At 35.8% G+C, this 26,090-nt stretch overlaps 1 protein-coding gene across 14 annotated transcripts in view; it reads left to right on the forward strand.

The window, feature by feature from the left end:
• PMS1 (PMS1 homolog 1, mismatch repair system component) overlaps positions 1-26,090 on the forward strand; it is a 94,168-nt gene that overhangs the window by 3,348 nt on the left and 64,730 nt on the right. For 9 of the 14 annotated variants that reach the window (XM_019022020.4, XM_055379219.2, XM_019022021.4 and 6 more), the window contains 3 exons: positions 4,010-4,161; positions 7,966-8,148; positions 17,869-17,971. In XM_019022020.4, coding sequence (XP_018877565.3) covers positions 4,030-4,161; positions 7,966-8,148; positions 17,869-17,971 — 418 coding nt within the window. In that variant the 5' untranslated portion in view covers positions 4,010-4,029. Of the gene's footprint in view, positions 1-4,009; positions 4,162-7,965; positions 8,149-17,868; positions 17,972-18,747; positions 19,375-24,237; positions 24,970-26,090 lie in introns of those variants that run through there. The other 5 variants (XM_055379229.2, XM_063695385.1, XM_019022022.3 and 2 more) reach the window with 3 other exon arrangements.

Here is a 26,090-nt window from a genome sequence, read left to right on the forward strand (position 1 = left end):
GAGGAAATTAAACTTTCTAAAACTCAATCAGCTAATCTATAAAATGGAGATAATACAGATATCATATGCTTATGAATTTGGTAGAGACACAAATATTCAGACTGTAGCAATTAGGAGAGAAGAAAGATGACATGACATGGAAGAAGAGTATGAAAAGAGATGCAGACATCTTAAGACCAGAGGACACAATGGGGTGGGGTAGATAAAGTGTGACAGAATTCATGCTATGAATTGCCATGATCTTAGTAAACTAGAAGAATGAGGAATACTGAGATGCAATTATAGAGATTTAAAAAAAAGATCTTGGATTTGGCATTGTAGGAGATGAGGTATTATAGGAAACGAGACAAAGATGATGAGATTAAGACTGCTCAGGAGTCAGTCTAGGTTTATACCCAAAAGTTTTGTTGATCAGTGTTTTTCTTAGATCCTTGAGATTTCCTAGCTGAGGTGGAAGACTTCTTGAACCCAAGCCTAATGTGTGAGCCCCTTTGGGGTAGGGGTTAGAGGTGGGGGGATTGTTCATTTAGGGGTTTAGAGGAGCTCAGTTTAGTCCCAGTACCCTGGGATGTTTTTAGCATTTATATGCCAAACACTGTAATACATTATTTATATATACTACTTTATTTACTTCTCACCTCAATCATATGATATCATTATTAGATCCATTTGATAGATTAGGTGATTGCATTTTAGAGAGTTTAATTTCCTCAGTGTTACATATCTGTTAGTGTAAGAGCTAGGATAAAACCAAAGTAGTGTGATTTCAGAGCCTGCCATTTTAACCACTGCTCTATCCAGCACTGTTCAATGGAACTATAAGCCACATATATCATTTTAAATTTTCTAGTAGTCACATTAAACCGATTTTTTAAAAGGTTAGTTTTAATAATATATTTTATGTAATCTAGTGTATCCAAATAGGATAAAATCATCCTATAATCAATGTAAAAAATTGATATGATTTTTATTAATGCTGAGTTGGAAATTGAGTGTGTATTAGCACATCTCAATTTGGACTACCCAAGTTTCTAGTGCTCTAGTGTTCAGTAAGCTACATATGACTAATGGCTACCATGTTGGACAGTGCAGATCTGTCCCTTAGATCGAGGTAATTCTGAAGCTTTGGAAAAGTGCAGAGGTTCCTTTTGCTTGTGACAGCACTAATTTGTGTGAATGTTATGATGATGGAGTAGCCTGTAGTCCACTGTTTCCCTGCTTGATTGGGACAGTAAAGCCTCCCAGCTGTTGAGAACAACAAAAACAACTATTGAGAGGTAGTTGTTCACAGCTGCTCTCCTGAGAACTGGGTACCCCAAAATTAAATCAAATATATAGATTAATTAGAGGGTAGTTAGTATTTAAAAAGAATTCCCAGCGTTCCTTTACATAATGATTTCTTATTATAATACTCTACATTTTATAAGGCCTTATCATTTGTAGAACAACACTTTATATATACTTCCTTATTTGATTCTTCACAGTAAACCAGTGAGGTATTAGCTCCATCTTTACAGATGATGAATTGATTTATGGAGGGATTTGAGTGATTTGCTCCATTTTTATAGATGACAAGTTGGTTTATGGAGGGATTTCAGTGATTTGCTGAGTTTATGTGTAATAAAGGTGAACCCCCAATACCTATTTTATAGGCTCTGGTCTGTTACATTTTTTTCATTGTGCCAATCACCTTTGCCTTGTATATAGCAAAATATACTGTATTCATGTACTGTGATCAGTTAACACTCTCGGAACCCAGTATGTCGGCCTCTTCCCAGAAGTGCATTCCTTAAACTCCTGTGTAATTGTTATAGTGCCTGTACTCCATTTCCTACTCAATTACTGAGTCTTTCTTTACATGTTTTTGTCTTATGCTGCCTGAGAAATAATCCTAAACTGATGACTTTTTGTTGTGTTTGTTTTTGGTGTTGCTATTTTATTTGCACCTAGATTGCATAGGATTAAATCATCATAGGAGCATGTAACTAGTCATGGGAAACAAAGTACCTTGAGTCCACCCTCAGCCCCCATTTTTTTTGTCCAATAAAATCTTGATTCTGCAGAGGAATTGCATGTTGTCAAGCTTGTGCTTATTTTCCTGTAATCTTTTCTGAAATTAGGCAATAAGATGCAAAAAGCACCCTCCTCTCTGCATGCTTTACGGATGGAATTTCCATAGGACATTTTTGGATTTTTTGTTTGTTTGAACAAAGGATTTCCAGTTACCAACAGAGATTTTGGATCTGCAGGTTGGATCTATAAAGGACCTCAAATGCCAACTTAGAGATTTAAGCTTTATATTATTGGCTTTGAGGAGCCACATGATTAAAATAATGTCGTAGGCAGAATAATATAGAGGATAGTTATCTGACAAGTCTGGTATGAGACCAGTTCAGATTAACAGTAATCCTAACTAAAGGAGCTTAGTGATTGAAAAAGACATTATAACTCATCAGAATGTGTGGATGACTAATGATGTTTAAATGAGACTGTTGGTAAGGCACATAACTGATTGTCATTATCCACTTCCCAAAGTTATATTATCACTTGGTCATTCTCAGCCAACATCACACTCATTATAGCACAATTGTTCTTATCATTATTCAGTTATTACCATAGCATTTGTTTTTAAGAAATCTTTTTAGAACATGCATGTCTTGATTCCAGTATCTGTGAGCTTTCGGTGATCTGCTGTAATGAGTTTGGACCAAGATGTAGTTGGCACAGACATTTAAGGAAATAGATTTGAAATAAAAATCTCAAAAGTACCTGGGCCCAGTTACTTACTCAGCTTTCAGCCTCTTAAATGTCCATAATAATAAGTATAATATTTTATACATAGTACCTACTTTCTATGGTTTAGCGGTTTAAATGCAATTCTATATGTAAAGTGTTTAGCATACTATATATTTAGTGTAGTAGTTGCTGTTCTTATTGTAATCATCATTTTAATAAACGGCAGTATAGACTGGGTGACCAAAGGTGAAGAGTCATTGAGGCTAATTAGGAAATTATATTGGGAACTAAATGTGAGAAATACTGAGAAAAGAATTGATAGGATTTAGGAGTTGATTAGATTTGAGTCAGGGTGAATGGATTATTCCTGTAGGAAAGTTGTGGGTTTAGGGTAGGGATTGGTTAATTATACCCGGAGTTTGAGCTAGTGATTATTTCAGCAGGCAGTTGGAAATACAGGGTTCGAGTTTGCAAGAAAACTCAGAATATAATTAGTCACACAAAATCCTGGAAGGAATTAGAAAAAAAGCAATTTCTTCCTCTAATGTTATTGTGGACTTTTTTTTTTTAGGTGCTTGTGGCAGAATATTGTGGATTTTTTGAACCCATTTTTGGTTATTTTTATTCATAGGCATTTATATGTATTCATATATTAGGTATCAATAGAGGAATTGTTGAAGGACTTGCCTTAGCTCTGCCTCTTAATAACTGGATGACCTTGGACAACTTTTCTAATTTCTTTATGCCTCAGTAGTTTTATAAAATTGAGGTGATAATGGCACCTATTTTCATAGGGTAATAATAAGAAATAGAAGACTTATGGCTGGGCGTGGTGGCTCACGCCTGTAATCTCAGTACTTTGGGAGGCCAAAGCAGGCGGATCAGTTGGGGTCAGGAGTTTGAGACCAGCCTGACCAACTTGGCAAAACCCCATTTCCACTAAAAACGTAAAAATTAACCAGGTGTCCTGGCGGGTACCTGTAATCCCAGCTACTCTGGAGGCTGGGGCAGGGGTGGCTGAACCTGGGAGGCAGAGGTTGCAGTGAGTCTAGATCACGCCACTGCACTCCAGCCTGGGTGACAGCGAGATTTCATCTCCAAAAAAAAAAAAAGAAGAAATAGAAGACTTAATATTGTATTTGCTAACAGTTGAGCGTAGTATACAGTAAGTCTCAGTGAAGATGATCTATTATCATCTGTCATTATTATTGCCATTTGTCCTGTTGGTCAGGAATGTTTAACAATTCTTACAAGTTGCATTTTTATCTTCTAGCTGCTCTGTTAAAAGCGAAAATGAAACAATTGCCTGCGGCAACAGTTCGACTCCTTTCAAGTTCTCAGATCATCACTTCGGTGGTCAGTGTTGTAAAAGAGCTTATTGAAAACTCCTTGGATGCTGGTGCCACAAGCATAGATGTTAAACTGGTGAGTGTCCTTGAGAACCCAAATACCTTTAAGACAAAGAAAGGGGCTGGACACATGTTTTCTCCTTAAACTGTTACCTTTATTTTATTTCTTTACACCAATAAATTATTCTTAGGACATTGGACCCTTTGTCTTAAGAGTAAATCCTTAAAAATAAATTTTAATTTAAATTAACATTATAGTAACACTAAAGGAAATATAAAAGAAAACATGTTCTTTAGGTCTCCAACACCTAAGACATCTAATGTTTGTATTTTCTACAAATATTGGTTATTCATATTTCCTTGTTTTAGGTATTTACTTTTGCATTTTATTTTTTCCATCTAATCTAATTTCAAACCATTTCCCTTGTTACTTTTTTCACATTTTAAAATTTAAGTGCTGTATATTAAATCATTTGAGTAAATATGGCCTATATCACTCATTATGATTTATTGCAATTAGTTTCCATGACTAGTTCCCCTGTTCTAAATAGCTAACACATAGAGATATGGTCTATTTTATTCATTTTTGTGTCCTCTGTACCTGGCTAGTACCTAGTACATACTAGGAAGGTAAATAAATCTGACTGAATGTAAGAATACATTTTTTAAAATCTCTTAATTATCAGATATTTATGCTGTTTCTAGTGTTATAGAACTAGGAACAATGCTGATAGAAATATATTTGTAGGAAAGGGACCTAACTTTTTCTTATCTACCAGATAAGATTCTATGAGATAAACATGTATATATATTTGGACACAAATATATATATATATGTAAAATAAAATCCCTTCTATAAATCACTTCTCATAAAACACTGTGACTTAACTACTACTATACCCATTTTATTATTTATTTATTTATTTATTTTTTATTTTTTTGAGGCGGAGTCTCGCTTTTTCGCCCAGGCTGGAGTGCAATGGCGCGATCTCGGCTTACTGCACTCTCCCTCCCTGGTTCACGCAATTCTTCTGCCCCAGCCTCCTGAATAGCTGGGATTACAGGCACCTGTTACCACGCCTGGCAAATTTTTGTATTTTTAGTAGAGATGGGGTTTCGCCATGTCGGCCAGTCTGGTCTTGAACTCCTGACCTCAGGTGATCCGCCCACCTCGGCCTCCCAAAGTGTTGGGATTACAGGCGTGAGCCACTCGTGCCCGGCCGTACTATACCCATTTTACAGATAATGTTCTGAGAAGTTTCCCAAAGTCTCATAATTAGTAAGTAGTGGAGCTAAGACTAGAATCCAGGTCTTTCTGACTCTTAAAACCCATTCTTGATCTTCTCTCTGTGCCAGTGGTTCTCATGACGTTTGGGTGCATCAGAATAACTTAGGATGTTTGTTAAAACTGTTACTGGGTCTTACTCATACAACTTCATAGTCTAGATGGGGCCTGAGAATTTGCATTTCTAGTAAATTTCTAATTGATGCTGATGGGTTATGGAACACACTTTGAGAACCATTCTTCTATATCAAACCTCTGTTCTGTTTTGAATACACTATAAGCTTTATAAACGAGAAAACAAGTATATTAAATTATACCCAAAGAAAGACAATTTGTTTTTCTTAGGCATTTCATATACTCAGTTCAGTCTGATTAGAGTATAATTGATAATAATTAAACAGGATTAGATAGTTATATCTGACAGACTTCACTTAAGAATCTTTGGCAGGCAAACATCTTTTTCTTAAACATTTCTGGAAGAAAAACTGGTTTTTAAAACAGTGTTACAAAGCCAACAGAAGTCCTGTATAAACTAAGTTATATATTTTAATCTGGCTGTAAATTTTAGTCTCTTGACATTTACCAGTATTTGCTTTGTAGAATTTTAAGATATACACCTTAAATGTGTGGCTCTACATAATAAGAGCTGTTTCATTATGGTTTTATGCTATAATAGCTATCCTGACTATATATGTTTTCATAATTAATTAAATGTGATGGTACTATTTTAAACATTTAAACAAATCTTTGTGTTCTTATTACGGGGTTTCGAGACCATGTTGCCCAGGCTGGTCTCGAACTGCTGACCTCAAGTGATCCACCCATCTCAGCCTCCTAAATTGCTGGGAGTACAGGCGTGAGCCACCATACTTGGCCTGATTTTTCTTTAAAATGAAGAAGACCGACAGTTCCCAGAATGTAAACTTAACTTTATTCATTTATTTATTTATTTTGAGACAGTCTTATTCTGTTGCCCAGGCTGAAGTGCAGTGGTGCGATCTCAGCTCACTGTAACCTCCGTCTCCCGGTCTCAAGCGATTCTGCTGCCTCAGCCTCCCAAGTAGCTGGGATTACAGGTGTGTGCCACCATGCCCAGCTAATTTTTTGTATTTTTAGTAGTGACCGAGGTTTCACCATGTTGACCAGGCTGGTCTCAAACTCCTGACCTCAAATGATCTGCCTGCCTTGGCCTCCTAAAGTGCTGCAATTACTTGCATGAGCCACTGTGTGCAGCCAAACTGAATTTTAGATTGAGAGAGGTGTGAGGAACAAAATCTTAGGCATCTCTCTCCAATGTTTTGTATATCTAATTTATCTAAAAATTGCCGACATATACAGTATTATATCATTTTAGGTTATTAAAAAGATGTGATTTTATTTTAAATACCAGAGTCAGTATAATTATAGAAAGATTTTTTTTCCCCCTTTGTAACTTGCATCTGTGGTCATACACATAAGACTTTGTGGAGTGAAGTCGGACTTATTTATTATGGAAGTTGGCTACCAAATTTAGAATATGGTGTTCATAGAAAGTATGATCACTATGGGAATTTAAATTTTGTTTTTGTTATATATGCATATTTTTAGTATACGAATATAAAACTAAGCTATGAATTGAGATTTTGAAAAAATTTTCATCTGATATGATGGCTCACACCTGTAATTCCAGCACTTTGGGAAGCTGAGGCAGGAGGATCGCTTGGAGCCAGGAGTTTGATACCAGCCTGGACAACAAAGTGAGACCCCACCTGTACAAAAATTAAAAATAAAAATAGTTAGGCACTGTGGCATGCACCTATAGTCCCAGCACCTCAAGAGGCTGAGGTAGGAGGATCACAATCACAAGCCCAGGCATTCAAGGCTACAGTGAGCTATGATCATGCCACTGTACTGTATGTAGCCTGAGTGACAAAGTATCTAAAAAAAAGTCTTGATTTTTTTCAGATTAAAAACTTACTGTAGTTGCTAAATGAGATGTGTTTTCTCAGCAGTTTCCTGTTAGATGGCTGTTTGCAGAAGAAGATTTAGAAAGTTATAATGTAGTAAACATAGATTTTTATGTAAGGGAGAAAGTATTAAATATCAGGTTGATTCCTGCCATAGAAAAGCAAAATAAGGAAACAAAAAACAAAATAAATAAATAAAAATCAGGTTGAATAATGATACTTGCTAGGTTCTTCCTGACTAGAACATGTGTTACTTTGTCGCTGATGGAGTTCTGTTCTGTTTTGTTTTGTTTTGGGGCCATACATACCAAAGGTGTATGTAATTCAGAAGAATTTTTTTAGTCAAATTTAAACATAAATTATTGTTTATTGTAAATACCCATGATAATGAAACAGTGAAAAGAAACCTTAAAGATCAGCCTAACCTCCTTATTCAACAGTTGAATCTGTGTCCAGAGAAAACAAGGGAGTTGCCTGTTGCACCATAACTAGAAATTAGTAGAGCTGAAGAATTTAAACTCTTATATCCATAATGCTATGCTTCCATAAAAGTAAATAAATGTCAAAATTCTTTCACTTGTGTTTCTTTCTAAGTGTGATAACAGTTTAATATTTTTACATATTAAAAGTGTTTTTTGACATTTTATAGGAGAACTATGGATTTGATAAAATTGAGGTGCGAGATAACGGGGAGGGTATCAAGGCTGTTGATGCACCTGTAATGGCAATGAAGTACTACACCTCAAAAATAAATAGTCATGAAGATCTTGAAAATTTGACAACTTACGGTTTTCGTGGAGAAGCCTTGGGGTCAATTTGTTGTGTAGCTGAGGTAAGGTAATTATATTGGTTATTTTACTGATTTAATATTCACTGAACACTACAGTTAAAACTAACCCAGTATTTGGTGAAGTATGGTTTTAATTATTTTTATTATGGTAAAATATACATAACATAAGCCGGGCGAGGTGGCTTACGCCTGTAATCCCAGCACTTCGGAAGGCTGAGGCAGGTGGATCACCTGAGGTCAGGAGTTCGAGACTAGCCTGGCCAACATGGTGAAACCCCGTCTCTACTAAAAATACAAAATTAGCTGGGTGTGGTGGCTCACGTCTGTAGTCCCAGCTACTTGAGAGGCTGAGGCAGGAGAATTGCTTGAACCCGGGAAACAGAGGCTGCAGTGACCCGAGATCGTGCCACTGCACTCCCACCTAGGCAAGATAGAGCGAGATTCTGTCTCAAAAAAATATATATATATGTAACATAAAATTTATCGTTTTAACTATTTTTAAATGTACAATTCAGTGGCAGTGGCATTAGCTACAGTCACATTGTTGTGTATCTATAACCATTATTCATCTCCGCAACCTTTTCATTATTTCAAACTCTGTACCCATTAAACAATAATGCCTTTTCCCCCCATCCCCTAGTACTCACTGTTCTACTTTCTGTCTCTATGAATTAGACTATTCTAGGTATCACATATAAGTGGACTCATAAAATATTTGTTCTTTTGTGTCTGGCCTATTTCTCTTATAATGTCTTCAGGGTTCATCCATGTTGTAACACGCATCAGAATTTCCTTCCTTTTTAAGGCGAATAATATTCCATCATGTGTATATACCACATTTTGTTTATCTGTTCATTTTCATCGGTGGACACCTGGGTTACTTTCACCCACCTTTGGGCTATTGTGAATAATGTTTCTGTGAACATTGGTGTACAAATACCTGTTTGAGTCCCTGCTTTTACTTCTTTCGGGTATATATCCAGAAGTAGACTTGCTATGTCATATCATAATTCTGTGTTTAATTTTTTGAGGAGCAGCAAAGTGTGTTTTGCATTTAAAAATTGTATTAAGAAAATTAGGCAGATATTTAACTATAGCACTTCTCAGAGCCTTTACTATATTCAAGCACATTGTAAATCTCTAAGGTTGGTGATTTATATACGCACTTTTTCCTATACCTACTTGACCATGAAATTCTTTTATTGAGAAAGCATATCATTTTTGTTTGTTTGTTTGCTTGTTCTGTGGACTACACTTTAGAAATACCACTCTAATCGGTACAGTTAGTGAGATTATGCTCTAGAGATGTGAATTGACTTGGTCTAAACCTTAACTAGTTAAGGGCAGATTGGATTTAAGAACTTTACCCTTCTGACTGTGAGTTAGGTGCTCAGTGTCTATGAACTCCTGAGTTCAGTGCTTGGCACACTCATTTGCATAGTACCAATTATACTACACTGCCTCTGCCCCAGATCTTATAACTAGTTTGTAGCAAAGCCCATCTAGAACCTTGATCTCTTCATTTGTTGTCTCAGTTGTGTTTGATCACGTGACTCTGTACTACTTTTTTTGTATTATACTATTACCCTGTGGATGTTGGGCTCTTATTGTGTGACAGTAACTATGTGTCAGGTGACAGGGTGATTGTGAGGGTCTCTTGAGTTATTGAAATTTGCCCAGTAGCCATGTAATCCTTCATTTGTGCTTAGGCTGGCAGACCCTATTTAGGCAAGAATGTTCCAGTACAGTAAAATGATAGGACTTCATACCTGTTGTTCTGGAAAAGTGGCACAGAAATGAGATATTGTTGCTGTCTCCCCTTCTGGTCTTTGGACATCTGTTTAGTAGTCCAGTCTTGCCAAGAATAATGATATATTCTCTAGGTTCATTGTAGTCTTCCCTCAGCCCTTCTGTTTTTGAAGTGCTAGCATAGGATAGTGTAGGTTTTCTCCATTTTTTGTGGCTAGGATTCCAGCTCAGTACAGATACTCCTTGATTTATGAGGGGATTACATTCCTGATTAAACCTTTGTAAGTTGAAAATATCGTAAATTGAAAATGCATTTAATATGCTTAACTTGCTGAGCATTACAGCTTAGCCTAACCTACTTTAAACATGCTCAGAACACTTACATTGGTCTACAGTTGGGCAAAATTATCTGGCAACATAGTACACTGGAGAGGATCTGTTGTTTATCCTCATCGTCACATGGCTGACTGGGAGCTGTGGGTCACTGTCTCAGCATTGCTAGCTTATCCACTGCTTTCTACTGAATGCATATCACTTCCGCGCCACTGTAAAGTCAAAAAATCCTAAGTAGCACCGTTGTTAAATTGGTGACCCTCTGGGTTCAGTTTTTTTTACTTTTGGGCTTTTCTGGCTGTGTAACATGATGTCTTAAGTAGGCCAGAGAAATTGCAAAGGAGATGAAGTTTAAGTGGGAGATTTTGCTGTTGGAGCATAGAGGACTAGGGGCCCTTGCTTATTAGAATCCAGATATTTAGACATCATTAAAGGGAAATTGTTATGTGTACTCTTAAAACCGCTGTCCAAAATCTAGCACACTGTGTACTTCTCTATTTTCCTCAGCACTTGCTTTATTTGGAGTTCACAGAGCCTTCAAATAGATTTTGGGGAAGAGGGACTAGAGGGTTCAATTGGGCATTGTCCGTTTTTCTCCTCAAGACTATAAATGGGAATCCATAACCCTGGATCTTGTACAAAGAGTTTGTCTTTAAAATTGCACGAGGTTTGCATCAGGGAACCTCTGAATCTGCCAGTACTGTTTAGCTGTCAGTGACTACTCTAGAAGTCATTTTTTTTTCTGTTTTAGAGCATAAGTATTTGATTTTTTTTTTTTTTTAGCTGTTGTTCAAACTTGACAGATAGGCTTTAAGCTTTATTTGGTAGATTATTGTCAAAAAAGATAATTTGGCATTTCTGTATTTTCTGCAAGATATATATGTAACCCTTCAGAGCTGAAATTAGTCATAATTAGCTTTGCCTACTAGGTGGCAGCACTATACTTGGTTTTTAGAAATAGGTTTCACATGAGCTGTATGATTTATTCAGATCTTCACTGTAGTTCTGAGTTTAGATGGCAGTTTTGTAAGTCTTTCTCCATTGGTCACTTTCTATCTTGTTTCCTTATTTGATTACTTAAACCCACATGATAGGCAAGTTTATCATTTTGTCTTTGTTTTATTTTGAGGCACTCAAGTGGCCTTGAGTAAATTATAAAATAATTTTGCTCATCAGAATTACAAAAGAATTGTCAAAGTATCACAATAGTGGAAAACTATAAAGTTTTTTTAAAAATGTTTGCAATGCCAAGCATTTATCTTAGAAAATATTAACAGTATTTTATGGAGTTTCCTTTCTTAGAAGTCTTTGGGAAAACCACATATAGATGTGTGTGTGTATGCATGCACACACACACCTACACTAACAACACAATGAATTTTTACGTATGTATACTCCTGATCAAGATTTAGACCATTATCAGAACCCCAGAAGGTTCCCTCATACCCACTCCCAGTCAGTACTTCTCAAAGGTAACTGCTATTCAGACCTCTGTCAACACAGATTAGTTCTTTATGTTCTTGAACTTGATATAAATGAAATCATATGGTATGTGTTATTTTGGCACAGAGTTTTTGATGATGATTTAGGTTTGATTGTACCTGAAAACTAAAGGAAATACAGAGCTAGCTGGAAGGAACTTTTATAGTAGTAGGGGACCCTAGTACACCATCTAGATCCCCCACTTCAGGACTGAGCAGTCAGCCCCCAGCTGCCAAGAGTGTTGGTGACTCACCCCTGAGTCTCCATCTGGAGCTTGCCCTTACTGCAGCTGAAGACAGCTGCCTTACCCAAGTCATGCAGGGCAACCTGCATCCAATGAATCCAGTGACTGGTTGAGGTGTTATAAACGTCCCAGTTCAGGACAACGTTGCCCTATGCCCACTGGTGATCATCCCAAAGAACCCCCCAGTAAACTGCCTGCTCACTAATCTCCATCTCAGAATGAGCTTCATGGATTAGCCAGCCTACAATGTAGGTCTTCTGTGCTTCAGTCTCTTCATAGTACTGATGAGGAAACTGAGGTCTTTTGAAGCCAAATGCCAAGTCTTCTTACCCAACTTCAAAACACTGTCTCTAATAACTCAAGTAATGTTCATTGTCTACTGCATGCAGGGTGCTGCACTAGGTAGTTGATTTCAGAGGAATTGTACACAGTGAAATATGAAATTTGTAACCTATTCAGGTATACATAGTGTGTTCAAGGCAAGGCCCAGAATTCAGTCCTAATTTCATGCCTTTCAGTAATGTATTTTCCGTGGTAGGTTATATTACCTGTTTACTAGCATGATTAGAAATGTATTTATAAAGTTTAAAAATACTTCCATATTAAATATTAAATTATTTACAAATATACCCAGGCCTGCAGTGCTAAGTTCAATAGATAAGTTGTTAGGAGTAGGTGAGTTGAAACTTATATGGGAGGACTGTGAATAGTGTTTGAGAAAAACAGGAAGTAATGTATGTTTGTTGAAGTCAATTACATTTAAAAATAAATATTTTTAAATAAGACTTAATGGGTGCATTTTGGGGGAAAGGAGTTCACTTTTTAAACTTAATGAATATTCCTTAGCACTCAGAAAGAATTGAGGTTTCATATATAGAAAAAATATATTTTCAAGACTGGCTTATTTTGAAACTTTTTAGATGAAAATTACAGTGAATGCAATAAAAATTAGTAATTTGGTTATTTTATCTACCAAGCTAACTGATGCATATAATTTTAAAGTCATAGGGTTGTAAACCATCCTAGGCTCAGTGGATCGATACGTAATTGGGCACACTATTAAACAGCCATCACCTATAACTCTAGTTATTGACATTATTTTCTGTTTATTTAAAAAATGTTATTAAGAAGAAAAATTAAGTTAGACTTTCAGCAAAATTGGCTGGAGAAATCTAAAATACATCTAATTCTATGTTCTTTATTTATATACTTGAATGGTCAGTTTTCCTAATTTGTCAATTATAAAATAACTTCCAACCTTAAACAGTCCAAAGAAGTAAAGCATTATTTTTGTTTTGTTTTGTTTTATAATTTTTATAATTTTTTGTAGAGATAGGGTCTCACTCTCTTGTTCAGGCTGGGCTCAAAATCCTGGCCTCAAGCAATCTTCCTGTCTCAGCCACCCGAATTGCTGGCAGGCAGGAGCCACTGTGCCCTGCAGGCATTCTTTTTATATCTACAGAGTAAACTATTGGTATTTTAAAATGGAATTATTGCTTTCATGATCTGTGATGAGTATATCAGCAACTGACACAAATTTACTCCTAATGGTTTTCTTTAAAATCCTAACAGCAAGCATAACTTCTTGAAATTTATTGTTTGTAGAGCAATAATTTTGAGAAATTTGTCATCTTCAGTGTTTAATTACTAGTACTAATTACTAAGCACAGTGACTGGGTTGAAATAGAAAGAGTGAAAATCCTGTCTTGACCGTCTCATAAAAATTTTTATAAAGATTGTGTATATTATTCCTATCACATAACAAAAAACACATAAAATATTTTTCTTTTTAGGTTTCTTTTTAGGTCATATTTTATATGTGTTATCAAAGAAATGTTTAAGAAACTAACAACATTTTTGAACTGGATTTTACATGGAGGCTGGTTTTAGAAATACAGAACAGTTTATTTTATTTTATTTTTTTTCTTAAAGAACAAATTCTGAAGTAGGAGTCAGAAGCGTAATTCTAAATCCTGAGTGTTTGAATAAGAGACCTGGCCAAAGGCCAAAGTTAGATTAAGTTTTCTGAGAATTTTTTTTTTTTCATTTATCAAGTGAGGGTCAAATACAATAATACATCTTACAGTGTCTTGAATGTTGTGTACATACAAATGCAAGTTATTTCTACTTTGGACTTGTATGTGAAAAGTAGTATGCGTCTGGATAAGATCATTAGACTTGCTTATTCCCCTCTGCAAACAGTATTTCACCTCCGCATTTGATGTATGCTATTCCACATTTTAGGGAAATCCTTTCTAAAATGTAATAGCCATTCATAGGTAAATTCCTTCTAATTCTCACCAAATGCCTTCATCCTGTAGTGTTAGTTCATTTTTTTCTCTCGTTTTTCCCTCAGAAGAATAAATGTCATCCTCTGCATAACATTTACATTTATTGATTCATTCATCCACCATTTAAATGGTTACAGTGTACTGAATATTATTCTCACCTTATCAAGCTCATTATGCAGTTGACCCTTGAACATCACCCAGTTGAGGTGCAGACCCCCCAACCCCACCACTTCGCTATGCAGTCAAAAATTCACATGTAACTTTTGACTCCTTTAAAACTTAACTACTGTTGACCGGAAGATAACATATTTTGTATGTTGCATGTATTATATACTGTATTCTTACAATAAAGTAAACTAGTGTAAAGAATGTTATTAAGAAAATTATAAGAGAAAATAAATATGTTTGCTGTTCATTAAGTGGAAGCTGTTCATTAAGTGTTCATGTTGAGTAGGCTAAGGAAAGGGTAGAAGAGAAGAGATTGGTCTTGCTGTCTCTGGTGGCAGAAAATCTGTGTGTTAAGTGGACCTGCACAGTTCCGACTTGTGTTGTGGAAGGGTCAACTGTACATAATTTTGTGATGAGATAATATAGGATCTGTAGGTTTGTTTTTTGTATCACCTCACATTAAGCCTCCAGGGCTTAGAGGAGCAGAATGAGAAGCTGAGTCGTTTTGAAGATGGAAGTTGGGACTCACTTATTTGTGGGCCCACATACTATAAAAGGGTCAGGGGAAGCCCCTAATGTCATTATGATGGTTCTAAACCAAGGACTTCTGACTCCTTTTCCACAGTGTAGGGTTGTCTCGTATATTTTTTATAGCTGTGATGGAGGAGCTTTAGTCAAAATACGTCTGGGAAGTTTTGAAGCAGTTGGAATATTTTACTTCCTAAGTGCAGCTTCATCACAGGTGATGGAACTCTATTGAAAGGAGAAAAGCCAGGGCCAAGATCTCCCTGTTGCTAGGCTCCCCATAGTGGGTATCTGGGAAAAAGTCCTGCAGTCAGAGTACTTTAATTAGTGCACAATACTTGCACAGGCAGGCAGGCATACTCACACACAGAAAAGAAAACATTTCAGCCATTCAGGCAAAAGTCTGTATTTCACTTGTATTGTAAAGACCCTGTGTTTTCAACTCATTTTTGTGTCAGTTTTCATGTAAAACTTAGCCCCCCCAAAAACTCAAAAGGCTTTATCATAATTGCCTTAAATGAATTTTTGTCAAGAGGATTTTTACCTGAATTATCAGGATATATTCTAAGTTTTTTCTTTACTTTTTATCTAAACATTGAAGGAAAACTATGTTTATCTGAAGTTTAAATGCTTTTATGTAATTTTAATTTTGTAATGATACTGCGATTTCTTGAAACTCAGTAAACTGGACCAGAGAGTCAGTTTTTAATAACTGATAACTAATATAGCCTTCAAGGTCCTCTAAGGACTTGTAAAACTTTTCCTTTTAAAATACTGGTTTTCTTTATTTCTTCTCTTGACACCACTAGGTTCACTCTGCCACCATTCCTCAATGTCTCTAGTAAGAATCACCAGTAATAGTGTGTACTGTTAGAGATGCTCCTGATGGTGGAGTTACTGCAGGCTCAAATGCTAGCTCCTGCACAGCTAATGAATTCTGAACCTGTGCCCGGTCCAAAAAAAAGTTTCCTGCTCCGGACACAGGGTCATATGATGAAATAATCTCTCGAAATACAATTCCCTTTCCTTCCTCTGTGGAACACACTGTATTTCATAAATTTTTGAAGTACACTTACGTGTTTGCTTTATGCTTTACTGTCTTTAGCCATGAATTGCAAAGCATTTCATATCTAAATACGTTTTCATAGTATTCTACAAATTGTAATTTTACAAAATTTTATTGTTGGAAAGTAGAGGTTTTTTTTTTTTTACTTTAACATGAATGTTACATTATGAGCACTAAGGTCTTATTTTGCTTTTTAGCACTTCAGTTTCTTCGTCTAGACTGGAGTATATATGTTTAAAGGATGAGCAAATTAATATCTTATAAGATACTTAAAGTGGTTGAAACAAAATCCCATGTAACCTTATAAAGTATTAGCATCATCTTCATCTTATCATCACCCTTCCCTTAAGGATGATCTGTGTAATCATTTATTCAGGACCATCTAGAAGCCACTGGCAGGGTTAGTACTGGAACTCAGAGTTCCAGGGCCGCCTTTGCTCAGTGACACCAACTTTAGGTCAGGTGGCTAGTTCTTTGGAGTAGAGAAGTAGAATTCAGTTGACTTTAGCATTTTGGAAAATCAGTTGGTTAAATGTAGAATTGTCTTTAAAGGAATAATTATGGAATAATTAGGCACAGAAAAGAAAATCTCTAGCACTTTCTGTCCTCTAAATTACACCATTTTTGAACCATGGAATGTATTTTGGAAGAAGTAGATCCCTTAAGAGTACTCAGAAACTCACAACTTTGTTTTAGGTTCTGCTTTTTTGGGGGATAGTATCACAGTAATAGCTTGACATAGCGCCCCTAGTAAGAGTTTCATAGACTTCATTTTCAGAGAGAATCTAACGTCCTCTGCTGGTACTGTGAGCTGGAGAAGCCGTTTCTTTTTGTTGCTCTGATATTCCCTGCATGCTACCAACATGTTCCACAGAGCTGTAGGCCCTACAGTAAATCTGCTTGGTTAGGGCAGGGTGACAGAACCTTCAAATATAGACCCACCTGGATTCAGATGAGTTCCAACAGTGGGGTTGGATTCTTGTGGTGTCTAAATTATATAGATTTACTTTAGAATATTCAGCTCTTCGTATAAAGATGGCCAAGAAAGATTACTCCCAATTTTGGGTCATCTTTGGCTCACCAGACATGTGAGGAGGCTAACTTCTTCCCAATGCTTTCCTTGCCAGCATCCCCACTCCCCACTTTTTTTTTTTTGTTTTTTTCTGACAATGGCATATTTTACTATTGTACTTTCATACCTACCTCATGGGGTAGGTAAATAGAAAGCTGAGGATGAAGCTAGCTCAAAAGAGGGCAGACACTTCAAAATTTGTATTTCTATGACTAACATCTGAGGAAATATTTTCATGCTGAATGAAATATCTTCTTCACTTATGCTTACGTTTTAAATTTTTTTAATTAATAAAAAATTTAGGCTTAATGAGTTTAAAGCTCAGTTTTAAGAAAAAATATCTGTAAATATATATATAATTTAATTTTTTTTGGACCATAATCTTGAAATACAGAAGTGCAGTTTTACACATAATAAAGAAGGGGGAGGGAATGATCACTTTACCAAAGAACTATTCATTTACCAACAAATTTATGGAAATAGTCTGTTAAAAAGCAAGTTCCCTTAATACAGTTGAAGTACTTGCTTTTACAGACATAAGTCATATAATGCATACAATACAAATGGCATTTCAGGTATACTTGTTTGTGTACGAGTGTTTTAATAAAGTGAAATACTCAAAACAGTAATTTGCAACATAAAAAAATACAAGCTGGCCTGTTGCTTATTCGTGTAACTCTAAGGAATATTACAAAAGAACTGGTCACAAATGTTTATTAGGTAAAATACGCTATTGAGTAAATATATTATGCAATAATCATTTCAAATCTTTGATAATGAACCCATCGCAATATCTAAAGTGTTAGTTTTATTAGATGTTTTTTTCCCCCAGGTTTTAATTACAACAAGAACGGCTGCTGATAATTTTAGCACCCAGTATGTTTTAGATGGCAGTGGCCACATACTTTCTCAGAAACCTTCACATCTTGGTCAAGGTAAGAAAGTAGCTTTGTATACAAACATTCTTTACCTTTTCTGTCTTAATTGTTGGTTTAAAAAAAAAAAAGTTACTCCGTGAATACAAATATATTGCTTTGGGCTTGGTCCTGATAAAGGCTAGTTAACTTCCAAGTAAACATTCAGCCTTTATTCTAGCCACCAGTTTGTTAAATATTTAGAATTGTTCTCAAAAGGAACTGTATTGCTTTGGGCTTGGTCCTGATAAAGGCTAGTTAACTTCCACGTAAACATTCAGCCTTTATTCTAGCCACCAATTTCTTAAATATTTAGAATTGTTCTCAAAAGGAACTGTATGAGAGACTGGACACTTCCATGGACTAGTTACTCCTCTGTAAAAACTAAGAGTATTTATTTTACCAGTGCTGGATTACCAGTGTCATCTTCATATATGAAGAAGATTAAAATTTTATTGAAACATATAAAACATAATTGATTTGGTAATAGTGGAAATAAACCATACCATCAAGATATGATTAAATAGATAATTTAAAATCTATTTGTTAATTTATGGAAAACTTCAAACATGCATAAGAAGTTACTGTACTTATCACTCAGTTTCAACAATTTATCAATTCATTGCTGAAGTTCTTTCATGTAATACCCTCGCCCATTTCTTCCCTTTCTATATTAGTTTGAAGCAAATACATATTGTTTCTACTTGTAATGTAGTTAGTGTTTTATATACTTTTATGTAATATTATTACATTTTAATTGATATCTTTTTTTTTTTTTTTTTATTTTCCTGAGACAGGGTCTCACTCTGTCACACAGGCTGGACTGCAGTGGCATCATCTTGGTTCACTGCAACCTCTGCCTCCCAGGCTTAAGTGATCCTCCCACCTCAGCCTCCTCAGTAGCTGGGACTACAGGTGCATACCACCACACCCGGCTAATTTTTGTATTTTTAGTAGAGACAGGGTTTTGCTGTGTTGCCCAGCTGGCCTCGAACTCCTGAGCCCAAGCGATACACCTGCCTTGGCCTCCCAGAGTGCTGAGATTACAGATGTGAGCCACTATGTTCAGCTGATAAGTGTTTAAATTTCTCTAAAAACTATTTACTTATAAAGGTAAAAAAGATCTCTTTAGGCTTCAGTTTCACATATCTCCTTTAATCTTTTTTTAATAATTTCTAGTGATGGGATGATTAAGAGACTATTAAAGCTATTACCTCTTTAGAGTCATGTTCAAAATAATTATTAGATCTGAAAAGGGACTTGTGGGTTTTGTTGTTGTTGTTTATCCTTCTGCTTCTCCAATTTGTGTTGTAAATTCATGTTTAATTTTGTGTTCCCTCATTGCAATTTATCAAAGTACATTCTGTATATTTTCTGTGGTTTTTTTCCTTCAGTTTTAATATTAAATTATTGAATTTTTTTTCAAATGACTTCTGTCTTCATTTCATGTATAAAATATAAATTTCTTATATTTTAATACTGGTACCAAATTCTCTCACTCGTTCACTTATTTTGTAAATCCTTAGCTTAATTACTGATTACTTTTGCCCATTAGGAATTGATATTTTTGTTCCACATAAAGGAGAGAGTTAATAGAAACTCCTAAGACAATGCACATTTTTTCCTCATTTATTCAGTTAATGAAAATGAGCTCAAGTCCAACAGCTATTTTATTTGATGTAGAATGATACAAATATTATATATGTTTTAATTAAAAATAATAGATTATAATTCTTTTACTATATATCAAAGGTTAGGGCAGACAGAAGGCATTTTTAAAATATGGCTCCTCTCTAGAAATACTCTGACCCCAGTTCTTACGAGTTCAAATTAGGAAACCATTAGGAGATATTTGAGTGGCTATCCAGTAGAGTACTTTGAAGTAATCTAGTCGCCTTATAAAACTTAAAGGAATTTATTTTTGTCTTAGTAGTGACCAGTCTAATCTGGATGGCCATGGCTTTGCATCACTCATACTTCTCATGCTTTTCTTTATTCATCTCCATGGGAACTATGAAATAACAATCCTAGATATGGAATCCATCTGATCTTTGCCCTTTTGCTGTTGATTTTCCCTTTCCTGCTGACCTCAGTCTTCTACCTTAAGTAAATGAGACCAGGTATGCATATCAAGGAATTTCTGTAGTCAACAAATGAACTTTACTTTCTTTAGTATATTTCTTTTATCTCAAAAAACAAGAATAAATACTTAGAAGATCAGTAGTTGCAAAACTACTAATTGCTTTTCATAACTCAGTTTTTTCACCTAATTATAGTTGATTGGTTAGGAAAACAGCAGAAAGTTAAAGTCTTAATTTTAAGTTGTTCTAGGTGGACATATTATATATATCTACAAACACTTTCAAAAGCCTTTTATATTTGTATTGCCTTAGTGCTGATAGGTTTTGAGTGATTGAATCACATACTCACATTTCACCAGCTGTCATTTAGCTTCCATTTAAATATTTTCTGTGTAAGATAAAATTACAGTTCAACCATCCTAATTTATACCTGTACATGTAGGGTTCTTGGACTAATTTCTGCTGTGAGGTGAACATCCCTGCTTAGCATTTACTCTTCATGTCATCTGATATAATGATACCTGTGGGTGGCATAATTGTAGGTATGGGAACAACTTACAACAAAATTTTATTTAGGCATTGGAAAATTTGTTACCCCTTTAAAAAACATAATTTTTTATTATTATTATTATTTTGAGACAGAGTCTTACTCTGTCGCCCAGGCTAGAGTGCAGTGGCGTGAACTCAGCTCAGTGCAGCCTCCACCTCCCAGGTTCAAACAGTTCTTGTGCCTTTGCCTCCCAAGTAGCTGGGATTGCAGGTGTGTGTCACCACACCTGGCGAATTTTTGTGTTTTTTTTAGTAGAGACAGGGTTTGCCGTGTTGGCCAGGCTGGTCTCGAACTCCTGACCTCAAGAAATCTGCCCTCCTTGGCCTCGCAAAGTGCTGGGATTATAGGCGTGAGCCACTGTGCCCAGCCTAAAAAACATATTTTACAATGTTTAAAAATAGTTTACTAGAAATTCCAGCTCTGGTTTTTCTAGGTGTATATTTGTTTTATGGATTAATTCAGCCATTTAAAATGATTTATGTGTTTCACAGTATGTCACCCTAAGTTGCCCTTACCTTCTGTTCACTTCCATTTTAAAGCATTTTTTTAAACTATAAAGAAAAATAGAAATAAGTCTCTATCTTTTAAATTATTCTACCAAGAACATGGAGTAAATTAATAGCTTTAGTGCTATCATTTTCTGTCATCACTTCTATTCCCTTTACCCTAGATAATCAGTATTAAGCTTTCCAAATTGATTTACCCTCCTGGTCAAATTCTTTTAACATCTCCCAGTACTTCTGCCTTAGAAATTTCTCATATATCAAAAGTAGTATTTAAAGGGCTGTGATCATTTTCCTACCCTGTTACTAGAGTTTCAGAACATCATGTTCTTTGTAAATTCCTACGGTGTGTGATTGTGCGTGTATTAAAAGATCTTTTCATCTTAATTTAAGAATGGACCTTTTATTCCTTAAATATTTTAAGAAAACTTTCTGATATATTCAAGCAACCATACCTTTACATTAGGAATATAAATAGCTGCCATTATAATAAATGGCATACCATAGGGTCATGTAAAAATATAACAGGGAGCATATTACAACACTGCAGTTTAATTCTGGTGTTTGTAGGATGTGCTAAAGTTAGAGAGCTGAATGATTTTCTTGTAAAACATTATAGTATAATGGGGCCTCCTCCCTATTATTGGCCAGTATTACTTGGTGTTTTTAAGGAAGCACATTTCTTTTTTTTTTTTTTTTTTTTTTGCTTTTTGAGACAGGGTTCATTTGGAATCAGAAAAGACTTTTCCATAAGTATGTTTTATTCAAACATATAATTCTTATTAATCTCAATTGGCTGGGCGCAGTGGTTCATGCCTGTAATCCCAGCACTTTGGGAGGCCAAGGCAGGCAGATCTTGAGGTCAGGAGTTCAAGACCTGCCTGGCCAACAAGGTGAAACCCTGTCTCTACTAAAAATACAAAAAATTAGCCAGGCATGGGGGCGGGCACCTGTAATCCCACTGAGGCAGGAGAATTGCATGAACCCAGGAGGCGGAGGTTGCAGTGAGCCGAGATTGTGCCATTGCACTCCAGCCTGGCCAACAAGAGTGAAACTCCATCTCAAAATAATGATAATTCTCATTTTACTTTCAGAGGATATTTTTAGGTGCTGAAGCAATAATTTATCAATATACAGATTAGGTATAATGTGGTCTTAGATACGTAACATATATTTAAAAATCAACAGGTATCTCTTTTTACTTTCATATACACATTTATGTTTTGCCCTCTTGATTTCTGTCTTCCTTCTGTCTAGAGCTACAGTGCATGCCATTATATTTGTCATCTAGGAACTTACTGACTAGTGGGGAACACAGGTGAGTGAATAATGACAAAATGAAGCCACTGACTGCCTAGAGAGAGGTTAGCAAGTTTTTCAGAAAAGATGACGTTTGAGTTTGAAGATGGTAGGAGTTTGAAAATGATAGATAAGAAGACATGGAGTGTAACCTTTTGGCAAGAGAAAAATGATGGATACAGATTTTCAAGAGACCATTGCTATCTGCGTAGCAATGAGGGGAAAAAACATAATTTTAAAAACTTGTAGTCTTTAAACTCATTGAAGACCTGTGTCACAGAGAAGTTTAAATGAACAAAGCTCAAGAGAAACACTACATCTTCCTAGAAAAGAAGTGCCTGGTGGCCATTTGCATCCCTGGGAGCATTAACTGAGTCATAGGTGGGTAAAGGAACAAGTCTTCTACAAATAAGGGAGCTTTTATGGTACAAGGAGAAACCAGCTGAACTTTTATAGCCACTTGTGGGCGGACATGACAGAGATTAGAATATGGGATCCTCAAACAGAGCTAGTCCAACCTCCACACTGAATCTCAGCAGGACTTTTGTTGAGTAAAAAGTGATTAAGAAAATTGGGACTGAGCTAGAGAAAGAAGGATCTTAAAACCTTGCTAGAGAAAGAGACCTGATTCCATCTTCAAGACATTTGAAACCAAAGACATTTGAACTGGAACTAAAAGGTTCAACTCAGATAAACTCCTAGTTAGATTGAAGAGATATATTCTTCACTCTGCCTTCTTGGCAGGAAACGAAGCACTTTCTCTGGGAGAAAATATTTTCTTTTTTAGTATCCTTTTATATACAATGTTTGGCAAAAATAAAAATTTTGAGAGACTTGAGGAGAGGAAAATGGGATCCGTAATGAAGAGAAACAATAGTGTAAATAAACTCACCAATAACCCAGATGTTTGAATTAACAGACAAAAACTTAAAAAACTTATGTTAAAGAATTTAGAAGAAAAGATGGTCAAAATTGGTAAGAAGGTAGCAAATTTCAGCAGAGAAATGGAAACTAAAAAACTAAATGAAAATTCTAGAACAAAAAGTACTATGTCTGAAGAATTAATTGGTTGGACTTATTGGAGTCAGGTCAGTAAAAATGATATGCAAACAGAAGCACAGAAGTAGAATGAGAAAAGAGTATCAGAGACCTGTGGGGCAACATTAAATGGTCTAACATGCCTGTGACTGGAATCTCAGGAGAGAGAATGGGGCAGAACAAACCATCTGAAAGAAAAAAAAAAAAAGTCTGAGGGCTGGGCACGGTGGCTCACACCTGTAATCCTAGCACTTTGGGAGGCCAAGGTGGGCAGATCACTTGAAGTCAGGAGTTTAAGACCAGCCTGGCCAAAATGGTTAAACCCCATCTCTACCAAAAATACAAAAATTACCCAATGTTTTTGTGTTTTGGTGCATGCCTGTAATCCTGGCTACTTAGGTGGCTGAGGCAGGAGAATCTCTTGAACCCAGGAATTAGAGGTTCCAGGGTGCCAAGATTGTGCCATACACTCTAGCCTGGGCAACAGAGTGAGACTCTTGTCTTCAACAACAACAAAAAAAACTAATAACATAATTAAGATTGAAAAAAGAAAATGTCTGAGAATGTTTCAAGGTTTTTGAAAAGATATAAAGCCACATACCAAAGACAGTGAACAGAACCAAGTGGAAAAAAAATAAACAGAACCACAGCTAACTACATCATAATTGAATTACCGAAAACCAGTAATGTGTTGGATAGGAGTGTTGTTAAGGCAGTGTATTATACTTTAATTGGAAGTGTTTTTTCTTTTTTAGAGATTCATAAAAGTGTGGCGCTATTTACAGCTTTCACGAAATATTAAAAGCAGCCAGAGGAGAAAATACATTGAATTCAGAGGAACAATAAAAATAATGACAGCTGACTTCCCATTGGAAACATAGAAGTCCAAAAAAAATGGAATGACATCTTTTAAGTATTTAAATTTTTCAGCCGGGTGCGGTGGCTAACGCCTGTAATCCCAGCACTTTGGGAGACCGAGGCAGGTGGATCACCTGAGGTCAGGAGTTCGAGACCAGCCTGGCCAACATGGCGAAACCCTGTGTCTACTAAAAATACGAAAATTATCTGGGTGTGGTGGCGCATACCTGTAATCCCAGCTACTCAGGAGGGTGAGGCTGGAGAATTGCTTGAACCCAGGAGGCGGAGGTTGCAGTTAGCCGAGATCACGCCACTGTACTCCAGCCTGGGTGACAGAATTAGACTCTCAAACGAAACAAAACAAAAAAACAAACAAAATTTGATTTAGACTTCTATAACCAGTAAAAATGCCCTTTAAAGAATGAGTACAAAGTGAAGGCAATTTCATACAAATAAAACAGAGAATCTCCCACCATGCACTACAAGAAATACTAACAGGGTTTTTAAGCTGAAGGAAAATGATTCTACATGGCAACCTGAATCTGCAAGAAGGAAAGAAAAGCACTAGAAAATGTGTGGAAAAAATGGAAAGACAAGTATTTTAAAAACTTATTTTACAAAAACAAAATCAGTATATTGTGGAGTTTATCACACAGAAAAGTAAAACGCATGACAAAAACTTTACAAAAGGTAAGAGTAAATGAGGTACACTATTACAAAGTTGTTACATTGTGAAATATAATTTATTTCATGGTAATCAAGGTAGACTGATAATTTAAGAATATAAGTTATACTCTCTAGAGTAACCACTAAAAGTAATACAAAGTTATATAGCTAAAAAGCCAATTAAAGCATATAAAATGGAGTACTGAGAATGACATGACAGAATTCAGTGTAAGGATTTTGGAGTAGTAGAAGCAGGAGGTTTAGCTTAGAAAGTGGTAGCGTAGGTGTTAGATTATGAAGGGCCTTTTATATCATACCAGGTAGTTTGTACCTTACCATTATGAGCCACTGGAATTTATTTTAGGCAGACGATTGATATCATGTTATTTACAAAATTAACTAGTAGTAATATGTTATTTACAACATTAACTGGTAATTTCTACTATAAATTTTGTCTTACTGTAAGATACTGTCTTCAACTACTAGAGTTTGAGGGGAGGGAAAGGACTTGACATAAATTGGAGAGAGACTCCTAGGATAGAATAGATAGACCTATAAGACTTATGCAATATTGCAGTAAGAAGTAGAGGGAAGAATCAATTCTTTCTGTAGTATCTGCCTTTGGAAACCATTGGATGTTGGTGTTATATGAGAAAGAAAGGTTAGGTGTAGTATCAAACCCAAGGAAGAAGATAATGAGTTCCAGCCTGAGTGTGGTCGATTTCATATACCTTGAGGATAGCCAGGTGGAGTTAATGAGTGAGCATCTGTCTATAAAACTTAAAAGAGTAGTGTAGGTCTCGGATATGTGTCTTAGTTAACCAATTCTAAGATGCACATTTTGTCACACTTGACGTCCCTGAAAACAGATTGTGGCTTATAATTAATGGCCTCCCAAAATCCTTTTTGGAAAAGCAGCAGTTTTGGATGTCCTTATTGTTGTATCAATTGAATTTTGTGCAATATTAATAATTCATGTGTTGATTGGAGGAATAAACAACTTCATATTTTATTGCAACAATTGCTTTATGAGAGTTAAAAAGGGAAATAGTCACAACTAAATGAAGCTGCGTTAAGTGCCAAAGGATTGCTGTCATATGCAAAGCATTGAAATTGATGGCACCAGAAGAAATTTCCATATTCAT

Source organism: Gorilla gorilla, chromosome 11, assembly GCF_029281585.2.
Source record: "Gorilla gorilla gorilla isolate KB3781 chromosome 11, NHGRI_mGorGor1-v2.1_pri, whole genome shotgun sequence".
NCBI lineage: Eukaryota > Metazoa > Chordata > Mammalia > Primates > Hominidae > Gorilla > Gorilla gorilla.